Source organism: Eufriesea mexicana, unplaced genomic scaffold, assembly GCF_001483705.2.
Source record: "Eufriesea mexicana isolate 0111107269 unplaced genomic scaffold, ASM148370v2 scaffold1532, whole genome shotgun sequence".
Taxonomy (NCBI): Eukaryota; Metazoa; Arthropoda; class Insecta; order Hymenoptera; family Apidae; genus Eufriesea; species Eufriesea mexicana.
This window is the reverse complement of record NW_016909636.1, coordinates 260,123-274,355: the sequence shown is the minus strand read 5'-3', so window position 1 is coordinate 274,355 and position 14,233 is coordinate 260,123. Positions and strand designations below refer to the sequence as shown.

Here is a 14,233-nt window from a genome sequence, read left to right as displayed (position 1 = left end):
ATTGTAATATAATAATTTTTAATATTACTGAATATTACGGAGGGTAGCACGTACATGAACTAATTTATTTAAAAAATCTAATAATCATAATTAAACAATAATAATAATTTCATGTGAGAATTTGTTTGTTTATAATTCTTGATAAGTTCTTGATAAAGAAAAGATACAATAATTTCCATTTAGTAATTTTATTATGAAAATAATATTTACTGAATATAACAACAATAAGTACAGTATTTTTAAATATACAAAATTCTAAACATACTCTCCATAATTTATTTTACAAAATGGATTTATTATATGACTCTATATATACAAGTACATATAAAAATTATTACATTTTTTAAATTTTCTTGCTTCCAAAAATTTGTTAAACACTTATACATTATTTTCTATCTTCTCTAATTTTGTGTATAATTTGTCTAAATTTAAATTTGGCATTTTTCTTATTTTTTCAATTAAAGTTTTAAATCTTCCGTTTAATACAAAAAAGCTGCAAGTATTTATTCCCTGCCAAAATATCAATTTTATTTTCAAAGTATGAAATTAAAAAATTTAAATATATTTGAACACCCGAGCAATGAAGATATTCGAACGCTTTTAAATAAATCGCCTTTGCCATTTTGCAGTAATCAGCGTACATTATATCATTCTACTATACTTCCGTCACGCATAAATACTTCAAGTACCTAGAAGCATTTTAAGCAATAAATACAAACAGTGAAACTGATGTTACCAAATCACGCATCAAAAAGTCTTCCTTCTCGAGCAACTGCCTTTTACAATAGAAAAAACAACTACGATTACCCTGCTAGCAGTCAAAAAATAAAAAAATAAAAGAGAAGCAAAAAGCGAAGCACGTGTGTACAACCCCAACACTGGCCGGTGACCTCTCCTCGTGAAATGACAAATGGCGTTCACAGAGCGCAGTACCGTCGCTCCGTAATACCCCAATACGTAACACACGTCAGGACAGACATTCCAATCGACTCAGAACGTCTCTAACCGGAATTCGTTCGGAACGAAAGATTCCCGCGTCGCGACGGACATGTCCAGCGGTGCGTGGCGTAAAAAGCCAGCTAAAGCGGAAGAGATTTCGGGATGTGGCCACGGGAGGAGGAGGAGGAAGCGACTCGAGATCTTTCGAGAGAGAAAAAGGAATAATAGATACGTAGGGAGATGCAGGATCGAGGTAAGAAGAGCTTCGCCTGTGGAGGTGGAGAACGGGCGAAGGTGGAGGGGGAGGAGGTGGAGGGGAAAAATAAGAGGCTCTTTCCGCGAGGCGAGCGAACCGGCTCGTACTCGATAGCATCTGCGGAGCCTCCGACAATAATAGTGTGGACCGAGAAATATGCGCGCGGGGCCCGAGCCCCGTGAATCCTTCGGCGGTTTTGGGGTGGTGAGGTAGTACGGAGGCAAAGCCCGTCTGGTGGGGCGAAATTCTCCGGTGCGTAGTGATGGAATCGATCCGATACTTGTAATTTCCGAGCAATTCGTCCTTTCGATATATTCTCCTCGCTCGTGGAGACCTCTCGCGGCCAGCGAATTTTATATAAAATCACGTCGCGTTCGAAAGAAAGAAAAACATCTTTGTACTAACCAGTTCTGTGAATTTGGATATAGAAATGTTACGCGCAGCGTAAACTTTCTAACGCTAGCGATTAGATAGCCACGTCTAATACCTTTCTTACGCAATCCCCGTATATGGGGACTTAATTTCATAGAGGTATTTAAATCACCGTGCCGTTAAGAACCACGTGAGAAAAAACTGAAGCTATTTTCGAACGACTCGAATGATCGTTTAGAAATTGTTAAGGCGTGGATATGATCGAGTAGGATGTCGAGCCGAATTTGTATTAGGAAAAGAAATAACGGACGTGGTTTATCGATCGACGATACCGGCGAAAAAATCAATAAAGTGTGCAAAGGAAGGGGATTTGGTCCCATCACTACTGCCACAGAACGGGCCTTCTGACGGAGAGGGGACATATACCAAGGTCTACCGGGCCTGTTCTTAGATGATCAGAGACACGGCTGATGGGCCAGTAGTGGCCCCAGAAATTCCAACAAGGACGAGGCATAATGCGCGACTCATCAGCAGGGTCGTACCGTGACCTCGTCAGGCCCTCCTGCCCCTCTTCTCCCGCTTCACGGAGCCCCTACTCCGTCCCTGCTGTCGTCCCTTACAGGCTGGGCTCCGCCAGCGACAGGATCGTGCACTCGCCCCGCGGCGCCCTGCATATCGGGCTCTTGCATGCCACCACGACATTCCGCATCGCTGAGAAAAATGTACGCCCTACGGGGGTAGGCTCGATGACAAATGCTATGGTGAAATCCGAGATGTGACCTCGTCGATGTTTCAACGTTCGGCTATTCCGAGAAGCTAGTAGCGCGCGCGCGCGCGCGTGGGAAAAAAATTAACGGTTCTTCGAACGTCGATCACTGTTTGTCTACCCTGGTGAATATCTCGATCGGCGAAAAATCTGGGTCAAGGAAATTCCGATAGACGAAAGAATCTCGACGATGGAATTTCAGTCGATCGAACTGGGGGATACGATTAAATACGCTTGTGTATACACATACGCGATGGCGGAGGGAAGCAGCAAAATTTCGACACGCGATATCGTAAATATTCATAGTGCACGAGCGAACGCGGCACGTGTGCGTACGTTCTCTAGTATCAATTAGATTCACTAGGAACGAATACCGCATGAAATGCATAGTATCTGAAAGGAGGGAGCCTAGTGGGAGAAGGTGGAGAACAAGAGAAAGAGTCGGAGAGTTTAGTAGAGCAAGAAAGCAAGAGAGAGGGAGGATAGGAAAAGCAGCTGGAGTAGGGGGCGCAAGGGCTCGATTGCGACGGTCCTGCCGAGCCTCAGGACGAGGCCCGCCTTTTTACACCGGGTAAGAAAGAGCCGCTTGAGGCCACTGTGGTTGAAGCGAGATAAATGAAAGACTATGGAAGGAACAGACGAAAGGAGAGGAGAGGAGGAACGCCTATACGGAGATCGAGAGAGGCAGTCCGCGTGTATGCGTGCTGGAGCGAGAAAGAGGCAGAGATCGAAGGATTAAACGGAAGAAGGGAGAGAGAGAAGGAGAGAAATAGAAGAGCAAAAAGGAAGGATGTTGGATACGATGGAAGGGGGAAGGGTGGTAGGTAAAAGCAGGATGGAAACGAGAAGGGAAGGAGAGAATCGACCGGGTGGTGCAAGAAGCGAAGGAAGAGAAGGCAAAAAGGAGGAAAAAAGGTGGGATCCCTTAAAAATTGAGACCCACAGAGGTGGGGATCGGAATTTCGGGCCCCGTAAACCGGCCAGTCTCGAGGAGGCCTTCGCGAAGATGAGGTGAAGAGAAGAGGAGATAGACGCCCGACGGGATAGAAGAAGAAGAAGGAGAAAGAGAAGGAGAGAAGAATAAGAAGACGAAGACGAGGAAGGTAAAGGCGGCGAAGAAGGGAAGGAAGAAGTATATAGAAGAAGAAAGAAAGAGACGACAACGATCACGACGACCACGACGACGAAGAAGAAGACGAGGAAGACGAAGAAGAGGAAGAAGAGGAACCGTGCCTAGTCTACTGTGTACCCGGCATGGACCGTCAGTACACGCTCTGTGTACTCGTACCGGCGCACCAGTACCGCACCTACGTGAACAATTACCATCAGCAGGCGCATCATCAGCGACTGCAACAACAGCAACGCCAACAATATTCCGAGCAGCAGCGTTCGTGCAAACAGCCTTATCAGCAGGAGCAAATTTACGAGAACGTCGTGTCCCAATATCGAATGAGAATGTGCTATCACAACGATTACGAGAACGACGAGCAGATACAGAGGTTTTACTGGGAGCAGTGCTACAGACGTGATGACACCGACGCCACCGCATACTATTACTGTGAATACGTAAGGGCTCTTCCAGGATTCTCGCGTGCCTTGTACGTTACTCGAGTCATTTGGAATCTGTCGAAGTGAAATTCCGCGTTCTGTATACCCGATTGATCAGTGTTTTCATAACCTGTCTAATGTCTCGTATTACTTCCAATCGTGTATCTTTTCGTATTTCTTTCCGCGGTCACGTGTCATAACCAAACAGTCGCGCTGATTCGTCGATGATATCGATGGTAAAAATTCTTCGATCTGTTCACTCGTTCCTATATTTACGTGTCGTCGGGGAGTGGATTTGACAAACGGAACGGGGTTATGAGACGTACGTACTGAACTGCCACGGGCATAGACCAACAAAAGTGCGAAATTCCATGGAAACGCGGCATGAGAACGGAACAGAATAGGAAACGTTGCATTCCAAAGCCGTGAATTCCAAATGTTTCTCGCTACTTCTCGTACGTTTTTTTTATTCCCACGTCGTTCCACGACATCCAACCATGGAAGAATCCGAAGTGCAGGATCGTCCGGCACTCGTAGGCACCGCGTAAATCATGTGTATAATATTACTTCCTTGACTGAAAATCGAAAGAATGCCGGTGGCTAAGCGTTTGCGTGGCTTCTATTGAATCTCTCGACCGCGCGTGATCGAGGTGAAAACGCGAAACGACTATTTCGAATTCAACGTCACTTCCGACCGCAGAATACTTTTTGATAAGCATTGCTTCAGTGCCGTACATACGTGCACACGAACATTTCCATTTATTTCATAATTTTCATCGGCTGTGACGAATGAAATATTTGTTGGGTATTCGGTTGTTGTCATTGATTTTACACGTTCTGTAGTGTTGGTAATGGAATTTGTTGCATCTTTCAGTCAAAGTATCGAGAATCGAAGTGTCCCATACAGAAACTAGCGGCATGTAACGTATATCTAGATGTACTATACACGAATAAGGATAATAAAAGTGGATTGATGATGAACGGATATTTAATGGAAAATATTTAATACATAATTCTTAAAGAATAATTTATCAATATTTTGATTTATAAATTTGAATTATAATTTTTGTTTAGTAATTTCCTATTAGTATTTTGGGTTATAGCTACGATTCACTTCATTTTTGTTACAGCATCTGATAGTTAAATCGACTTTCTGTTATTATTATTTATATATGGTGGCAAAAAAATTTAAAAAAATTCCTTACAAAAATTTTTAATATTTAAATTAATGATCTCTAATTGTAATATATTTTTATTATTATAACAGATATTTTTATCATCATTATTATTATTCCTATACACAGTAGTGTGAACAATTTACCAAAATTCTCTTTTATTCTCTTCAATACTAAACCACTATATACACAGTGATAACTAAAGTAATATAAAGTCGATCTTAATAATCACAAATCTAGGTTATGTAATATACTTTAGACATTTTACCTCGTTTACATTCCAGTATCGAACAATTAATGACTATTTTAGTGGTACAACTTGACAATAGAAATATTTTAAAAGCAATCGCCCTCTTATCTTTCATTCGGACGAGTAACGAAAATCGATTTTAACGAACGTCGTTTGCAATCGTGTTACAGGCGAAGAAGGAGATCTACGATGTGAAGCAACAGAGGCTATGTCTGGCCCAGGATGAGTACAATCACCTCAACAACGCTTTAACGACGCTCGGCGCTTCGCGCACAAGTTGTGAGTACACCTTAATATTAGCGGTATTTATTTTCTGGAATTTTTTAGCATGCGAGTATCCCTCGAAGTGTGGTCTAGCGTGGAAAGCAATGATTTACATGGAGCTTATGGCGCGTTAAACAATCCTTCGCGGAGTAATCGATTATATTATCGATCATTGACAAATATCGCACGTTTTATTAATTTTTCGATACTTTTAATCGGCTGTAGAAAAATATTAACGTGTATACGATTCTTATATGGAGAATGAAATACAAGTGGCGATATTGTAAAAAGCGTGATGTAACTGAGAACAATTCGCAAAGACACATAAAATTGGCCTTACTTGTGACAAAATTTTTAAGCATGCATGTGGTGTTACCGAACACGGTATCGTTTTATGTTTGTTTTATGCACGTGGTTCGAGCATGCAGTTTGATATAGAATAAAACCATAGTTTTGTCCGTTGTTTATATATTATTATACACAATTACGTTATGCTTTTAAGCGATTTGGTAAGTTTCGAATGAAATTTCTATTCGATTTTACATTGAACTCGAGGAAAAAGAATACTTTTTATGTCATAAATCGTCGAGTTGGAACTAAAGTAAGTCGCGTGTGATGTCTCCGTCCGTTTATAGGATTTGAGAAGAAATTGATAAAATTCAAAAATAGTTACTGTATTCTACGATGTTTGTCCATGGTTAATTTTCTTTTCTTTCCACATATGCTTTCGAATATTAGTTAAGTATTTTATTGCTTCAATAATGTCATATTATATTATTCTTTTATTATCATTATTATTATATTGTATCCTTATTATATTAATACTATTATGTTATTATTATTATATTATTATTATTATTATTGTTATTATTACATTATTAGTAGTAGTAGAATTTCTACTATTGCTGTTATTTTATTGTATCACTATATTATTATTATTATTGTTATTGTCATATATTATTGCTATTATTTCTTCTTTTTTTATACGATTATTATGCGTATTATTATTATTATACTATATTAATTAGCGTATAACGAGCCTTACGAATGAATTAACGATCGATCCTTCTTGCCTACAGTGTGCTCCAGTTCAAGTTCATTGAGTACCAAGTACGATCCGGATCTCTTGAAATCCGATGTCGCGCTCGCTAGGAGTCGAGTTTCCCGGCTGAAACGAGAGCTCGAACAAATCCGAGCTGAAATGAACTGTACGCAGCGAGGAGTGGACACTCTCGCAAGGTATGCCATTGTCCTGCTCCGAGATTCATCCTCGAGAGGCAACTGAATAGGAAGAATATGTCTTTTGTGAGTGTGATGGAATAAATGGACGAATTTCAAGCGTTCAATGGCGCTATAATGAGATCGATACTAAAGATCGATATACGGGTCAGTTATAAATCTCTTTGTTGGTTATGACCGCGCGGACGAGCCCGTGATTTATTTGTTGCACGATTTTCTTGGTAAGACTAAATTTTTGAATTTCCTTTTTGCATCGTGAATTCGTATTTTGCGTTATAGATCCGTATAACCGCTAAATATTATTTCTGAATAAGCACTTCGGTAAATTTTTTCAATCAAAAATAATTTTTTAGAATCAATTTTGTTAATCATTTTTAGAATAATTTTTTTAAAATACCAAGGAATTTCACTTTCGATAATTTCTATTTGAAAAAGTAATTCTCGTTCTAACTGAATAGAATTATCTTGAACGCCATTTTGTTATTTTCTGTAAAATTAAAAGATATAAAATTTGTCATATTACAATAATCGTGATACAATATTTATAGTAACGTTATAATTAGGCCAAGTGTTTTCTATGTCCACCATCACAATGTAACAAAAGAAATTTTCCGCTATCAATAAATTGTCCATCGAGTTGGAAAAATGTTTAAAAATTTATAAATTTTTTAATTTTGGTTTTATTTTTGATACAGCGTCGAGCAAAAGTTGAGCGGACACCATGGCGGTTGTTACAACATCACGGAGGCTCAGGCGATCATGACGGAGCTTCGAAATATTCAAAAGTCGCTGAGTTCGGGCGAAAAGGAGAAAGCTGAATTGATGCAGTCTCTGGCTCAACTAAAGGACGAGCTGACGAGACTGCAACTCTGCGAAGGTAGTCCCGAGGCCAGCACGCTCAGCTTACCTCAGGAAAAGCTTAGTACTGCGTCTCAAACAGATCTGTCAGGCGAATTGGTCCCAATCGGCACCCGTCTGGCCGAAATGGCGCGAATGAGGTTGCAGTATGACGAAGCGAGGAAGAGGATACAGCATATTCAGCAGCAACTTGCGGACCTTGAAGAAAAAGTGACACCTGGTCAAACGGAGAGCGATAAGGACAAGTTGCTGCTGTTCCAGGAGAAGGAACAGCTGCTGCGAGAGCTAAGGAGCATCACACCGCGCACCAGAACGCAACAAGACATGAAAAAGATTCAGAGCGAGATCCGCCGCCTCGAACAGGATCTAAACAACGCACTTGAGTTGTCGAATAAAACGATTACCGACCGCGTACGACTGCACGAAGAGAAACAACTGTTGTTGCAACAGCTAAGAGACGCTCTACGTTCGATGGCGATGCTCGAGGGTCAGCTGAAAACTCTCAGCGCGAGCACACTCTCAGTGAGCAGCAGTTCTAGCCTTGGAAGCCTTAGCACGACTAGTAGTAAGGGGTCCCTGAGCTCTGGACTGAGTTTCACCGATATTTATGGTGGTCCCCAGTGTCTGGGTCCTGTTAGCTCGCAGCAAGAGCGACCAGTTGACATGGTCGATCTGCATAGACGCGTGGAGAGATTGCTCAGAGGTTCGGAACAAAACAATCTTGTCAGTACGCCCTCGCCTGGTCGATCGCAACCAAGTTTGTCACCGAGATCGAGTTTGTCTAGTGTCAGTCCACCCGTTTCGCCGCTTTATGAAAACGCCCCAATGGGTCCACCACCCGCGTATGAACATGTGGAAATGCAGAGACGGCAGCATCAGAGACCCACAACCTCGTCCAATGCTCATTTAGATGGAAATCAATTGGAAGATCGTTTGGCGGAACTTAGGCTCAGTCAACAGCAAACATCGTCACACGAACAATCGTGCACTGGTTCCCAGGATCGTTTGAAGTTGGTCGGTGGTCCACATCCACCTGTTGAATTGCAATCTGGAAATATGTCTCAAGGCAGCGGCCTTGGCAGGCCTGTATGCGTGATGCAGCACCAAATCCCGTCCCAGGAGCCACCGCCTCTTTCACCTATTAGCGAGACACCTCCTCCTACTGGTATTCGTTCGAGAGCTAGCAGTTCTGGTACGAACACTAGGTCCGTCTCAGCTGCAGTTTCTGACGAAAGTGTCGCGGGTGATTCAGGAGTATTCGAGGCCTCCAATCGTAGGAAACTTCCCGGTGCAATCGGCGATGTAAACTCACTGGCACTTGGGGAGATGAGCCTGGAGACGGCACAGGTGCAAATTAAACTTAGGTTTGTTTTACATTCGTAATTCTGATCCCTTTTTTGGAAATTGATAAAGGAAGCATATGAGACAAATAGATGAAGAGTTTAAATGCTTGTTCTGTGTTTTAGTAATAAGTTGGTGATTTCATTCATGTGAGTGAAGTGGTAACTTAAGTGAGAGTGAGTTCAATCATTTAATTGTGCAGACCATTTATCGACTATAAAAATAATAGGAAGCTATTTAAATTGCATCTTTAATTCTTGTGCAATTAATGAGTTAATGTTATTCTTTCAAACCAGTATTTATTTTACATTTTTTTTACAACGATCAATTTAAGCAAGAAATTTAGATAGAGTCAATAATTTGTTTTATATATAATATAATCATTCATCTATGAAGAGCCTATTTTTTTTAATTGTACATAATTTTGGTAAACAAAATTGTTTCACATACTTTGCAGTTGTGAAATATTTTGTGGTCTACAATGTTCATAAAGTTTTATACTTTTATGACAAATATTTCTTTCAAAGTAACAAAGAATTTTAACCAGAATATTTCAATAATTCCATAGTTTTGAAGTAATAAACTTTAGAATATCTTCAAATACAAAGAATAATCTAATGAATAACATTTCTTATAATTAGAAAAAAAATGTTATAAAATTATTACTTTTATCTGCATCATTGAAATATCACATGACTGGAAAAAATATTAATAACAAGTATATTTGATTTTGTAGTAAAATATTATTATTTGGTATATTAATAATAATATTATATTATTGATATATTATTTAGGAATTTATGCAGAAGGTTTTTATTTATTTCGCACAAACAAATTAGAATCTGCTTATGTATCATCTCATATGGATCCCTGTAAAACTATTGTCCAACTATACTTTTATAATCATAAAGACTTATGTAAACAATTTATTTGTTTAGATATTCTGTAAGTGATGGTTTGCTCCATGTTGGAATCGAACGTGCCAGAAATTTGGCTGCCCTTTTTATTCCTAACAACGCTCAAGTGTGAGTATTTATGTTAATGCATAATTTATTATTATTCATAAGTTGAAATTTCTTTAATGGATTAAAAAATAGATGGTAAATATAACATTTCTGTTATAAATTAATTTTTGTTAGTTTTAAAATAACATATTATATTTGTTATCATATATTAATAATAAAAAATAATTACATAAAATAAATATACAATACTTAAATCAGAAGAAATATCTTCTGTGATAAGTTTACACAAGATATAAATGTCTGCAGCATTTAAAATTATTAGGATGAAAATTAAAGATGATAAAAAGTCACAGTTGTTTTTTCTGTTTACGTTTAGATATATAAAGGCTGCATTGCTTCCGATGCAACCGCCCGTTAATCATATGTGTTGTACGAAACCTGTTGTGGATCTGCGCAAACCAACCTTCGGCGAAACATTCCCGATTGCAGTACCACTCAACAAACTGTACACGAAGACACTGCAAGTCAACGTTTGGTGTACGAGCAGCGAGTCTGAGGAGTGCTTGGTACGTGTGTTTTTTGTCTCTTGTTTGTTCCTCCCCTTTGAAGATCGAAATGGCAATAAAATATTAAAAATATTTGAATACACAGATCAGATAATGACTTGATCACTTACTAATTTATTAACAATACAATTATTTTTAAATATTTAAAATGCAGTGTAATAAGTAAGATATAGTATTGGATTCATTAAAGTTACTAATAGTTTATATATTCATTTTCCTTAATTTAGTATGCTTTGTATAAATTTGAAAAGATTTCATATATATTTTTTAGTATGTTAATTTTTTTATTATGTTTAATTACATTGAAAGAAGTATAATAGAAACTCTAAATTGAATTGCTTTGTTCGGATAATAGAATTGTGGGATAATATATTCATTTAATGCTTATATCTATTATAAAAATAATCTAGAAAGCAGTATTAAATTGTGTTTTTAATTAGATTTTATTCAGTTTTACAATTCAATTTCATAACTTTCTTTTATGTAATAAATATGTATAATTCAATGCTATTTTTTATTTTCATCACAATTTAAAGAATTACCTTTTTACTTATTTATTACAAATTATTTTTATTAATCACTTTGTTGCACTTATATTAAACCCATATTAATCTTAAATAATGTAAAAATAACTTTAAAACTTTGTTAGAAGTTTAGAAATATTAAGCATTATGGAAATTAATGATATAATATAAAATAATACAAAGTACATTATTTACTATAAATGCATCACACTCACCGTATTTCTGATTTGTATTTGAACTTCATTTCATTTATTTTAGGGATCTGCCCAAGTGTCCCTTGCAGACTTTAGTCCAGAATCGCCAAGCGTGAAATGGTACAACATACTCTCCTTTCGCTTCATGCAACCATCCGACAGCCCAAGCACTAGCACTAGCAACAGCAATAGCATCTCTACCAGCGTTGCAAGACAAGCTAAACACGACAAACAGGAATCAGACTTATCGGTGTATCGCGGTGGACAGAATACAAAAGAAGAAAGCAGTGACGAGAGCACTATTATTAGTTCTCAGACATCGACTTTAACAAGAAATCAAGGATGCGATGAGCTCCAGACAGCAATTTCGTTAAGGCTGGAAGAGTTAGCCAATTGCTTGGGAAGTCCGGAAGAAGAGGATGAGAACGGTGGCAGTGAAAGCGGAAGTGAGGACAGTGACGAAGAAGGAATTATTGTGGAATTTACGATGGAAGATAATGTTCTGGAAGATGTGTTAGAACACGAGGTAAATACTACTTCGAATTATTTTTAACTTCAATTTTCACTGAATAATCGCTGTTAGATGAGAAACTCTGTAATATTTTTGTTTTTTAACATTTCTGTATTTTAAACTTTGTATTTAACCGAACAGAGGTTATTAAAAACACATCTTTACTCGATCAAAATTTTGCGACACATATACTGTTTTCAAAATCCATTCTCTAGACCAGTTTTTAATTAAATTCTAGTTTCACATAATTCCCATTTCATGACCTGTTTTCAACTTTCTATAGAAAATATGTCAAGTAAATGTATTTAATTGATATATTTTTCTTATACATGCTTTTTTTTATAAACAATTATAGGAGGATGAAGAATTAAATGAGGAAGCAAGGCAGACTCAAGATAAAGAAACCAATACAGAGTGTGTTTTTATCCCAGAACAAGGAAAACAGAGGAAACTTTCGGCAGCCGGTGTTACTTCTAGCGTTATGCACGACGATAAAAATTCTATTGTAATCAAAAGGAGTCAAACTTTCTCACCTAGTGCTGCAGTTAGTAAAAATCACTATATTTGTCGGGTAAGCGTTATTTTCCTTTTTAAAATATTATCTTAAATTTTATTAAGTTTGTTATATTTATTAATTTCGTGCTTTCTTTTTACAGTTGAATCGAAGCGATAGTGATAGTAGTATGCCACTTTACCGCAGAGGTGGACCTTTTCAACGAAATTCAGTAGAAAGACGGTCTCTTCGATGGCGAAGACCTTTGTCTGCACTCAGCTGTAAAACCGCCTCGAAAAAGTCCACTAATTTACCACCTACTGCTAGAACCTCGCTAGATCTTGAATTAGATCTTCAAGCACAACATGCTAGATTAAACAATCTTCAAGACGAGCTAAGTAGATTACGCGAATTGAAACAAAGGTTAGAACAAGCGCGAGAAAAGGGGGATACCGATTTTGCAACGTGGTTGCTGGAGGACCACAAATTTCAGAACCTGATGGCACAAGCCGAAAGTGGAAAAAACGGCAAGAGTGCTGAGGATAAAAGAGTAGAAAAAATGTTAAAGAAAACTTCGAAAGAAATCTATAAATTACGAAAAACAAAAGCTGGCAAAGGGAAACCTGATATTATTTCGTTCAAGTATGTACAACACTATTTATCCATTTAATTATAATATACATGCTTAAATATTTCTTAAATTATAAAAATTTTTAATATTTACATCGTATACATTCATTTTTGTTTGTATCAATTTTGTTTATTACTCTATTATTATCATATTACCAGTAATTTTTACGATAAAAAGAAATGTACAATATCAATGATATAAAATAAATTTTTTTCGTCGCAAATGCTTTAACTTCACATTAATTTCGTATTTCAGAGAAAAAATGGCTTTCTTCACACGCGTTAATCTCAATGTTCCTGTACTTCCACCTGAAGATTCATTGTGTGAGAACTCATCGTCACCATCACCATCAGCCATCCAGCACAGGAGACACGCCTCGGAACCAGTTACCACTGAATACATGGTTAGTAAGCTTGGTGCTCAAGGTGTTTCGAATTTGACCACACGGTCAAATAGTGTTCCTAGCGGAAATACGTCCGCAATGAGGACTGATGGTGCCGCGACCAATAACACGACTGCGGTCACAAATGTGACCGAGGACGTTCCGGCAAACAGTACAAATAAATCTGTGAACGCGAAAGGTCGGCCTGCCGAGACGAACGCGCATTGTCAAGAAAACGGTCAAGGTGAAAACCTAAAATCAACCGAAGAAAACGACGGTGAAGAACCAAGAAGGTACGAATATGTCGTCGACAGAGTTCTCGGCGTTGAAGTGTAACACTCATTATTTTTACCAATGGACAAATCGTCTGAATGGGTGGATAATTAATGCGTACCAGTCCAGTGACCTTTAAATGGAAACAAAGGATTGAAAAGAACAACAAAGGAATATTATTTCTCCACTTTTTTCGAATTCCAGGTGCCATGCACGAAGATTGAAGAAAATTTAGATGAAGAACGTTTACCGAAGTACATTTGAAAGCCACACATAGTGATGCTAGTGTAACTAGTACAAGAAACTAAATGAAGTGTTGCTGATATTGTTTTTTTTTTTTTTTTTTTTTTTTTTTTTTTTTTAATTATTGGTTATCGACGCGATGACGCGATACCGTAAAAGAAATTTTTAGGAAGACTTTCGAAGCGATAGAGAAAAATGCGCAAAACAAGCGCTCTGTACATACGAAAACCGTAAATTATTTAAATGAGATTTTATGTGAGAATTATTTAATTTCAATCGATTCCATCGGGTTCCTCTCTTGCATCCCGGTTTATTATTTTACGTTATATCGCTTTGCTCGCTTCCCCTTGCATATCCTTTTTAGAAACACGTGGCCCCACCGAGCAGCTGGACTGCAATATTGAAAATGTAATAAACAAAGAAAAAGAGAGTAAAGGGAAAGA

The 14,233-nt window shown here is 37.9% G+C and overlaps 1 protein-coding gene across 1 annotated transcript in view; it reads left to right on the top strand.

The window, feature by feature from the left end:
* kibra (WW and C2 domain containing protein kibra) overlaps window positions 1–13,839 on the top strand; it is a 99,242-nt gene extending 85,403 nt beyond the window's left edge. Inside the window, exons 5-13 of the mRNA XM_017901195.1 lie at window positions 5,477–5,585; window positions 6,650–6,809; window positions 7,505–9,031; window positions 9,947–10,033; window positions 10,350–10,539; window positions 11,322–11,783; window positions 12,124–12,339; window positions 12,425–12,903; window positions 13,148–13,839. Coding sequence (XP_017756684.1) covers window positions 5,477–5,585; window positions 6,650–6,809; window positions 7,505–9,031; window positions 9,947–10,033; window positions 10,350–10,539; window positions 11,322–11,783; window positions 12,124–12,339; window positions 12,425–12,903; window positions 13,148–13,610 — 3,693 coding nt within the window. The 3' untranslated portion in view covers window positions 13,611–13,839. The remainder of the gene's footprint in view (window positions 1–5,476; window positions 5,586–6,649; window positions 6,810–7,504; window positions 9,032–9,946; window positions 10,034–10,349; window positions 10,540–11,321; window positions 11,784–12,123; window positions 12,340–12,424; window positions 12,904–13,147) is intronic.
* The last annotated feature ends 394 nt before the right edge of the window (window positions 13,840–14,233 follow it).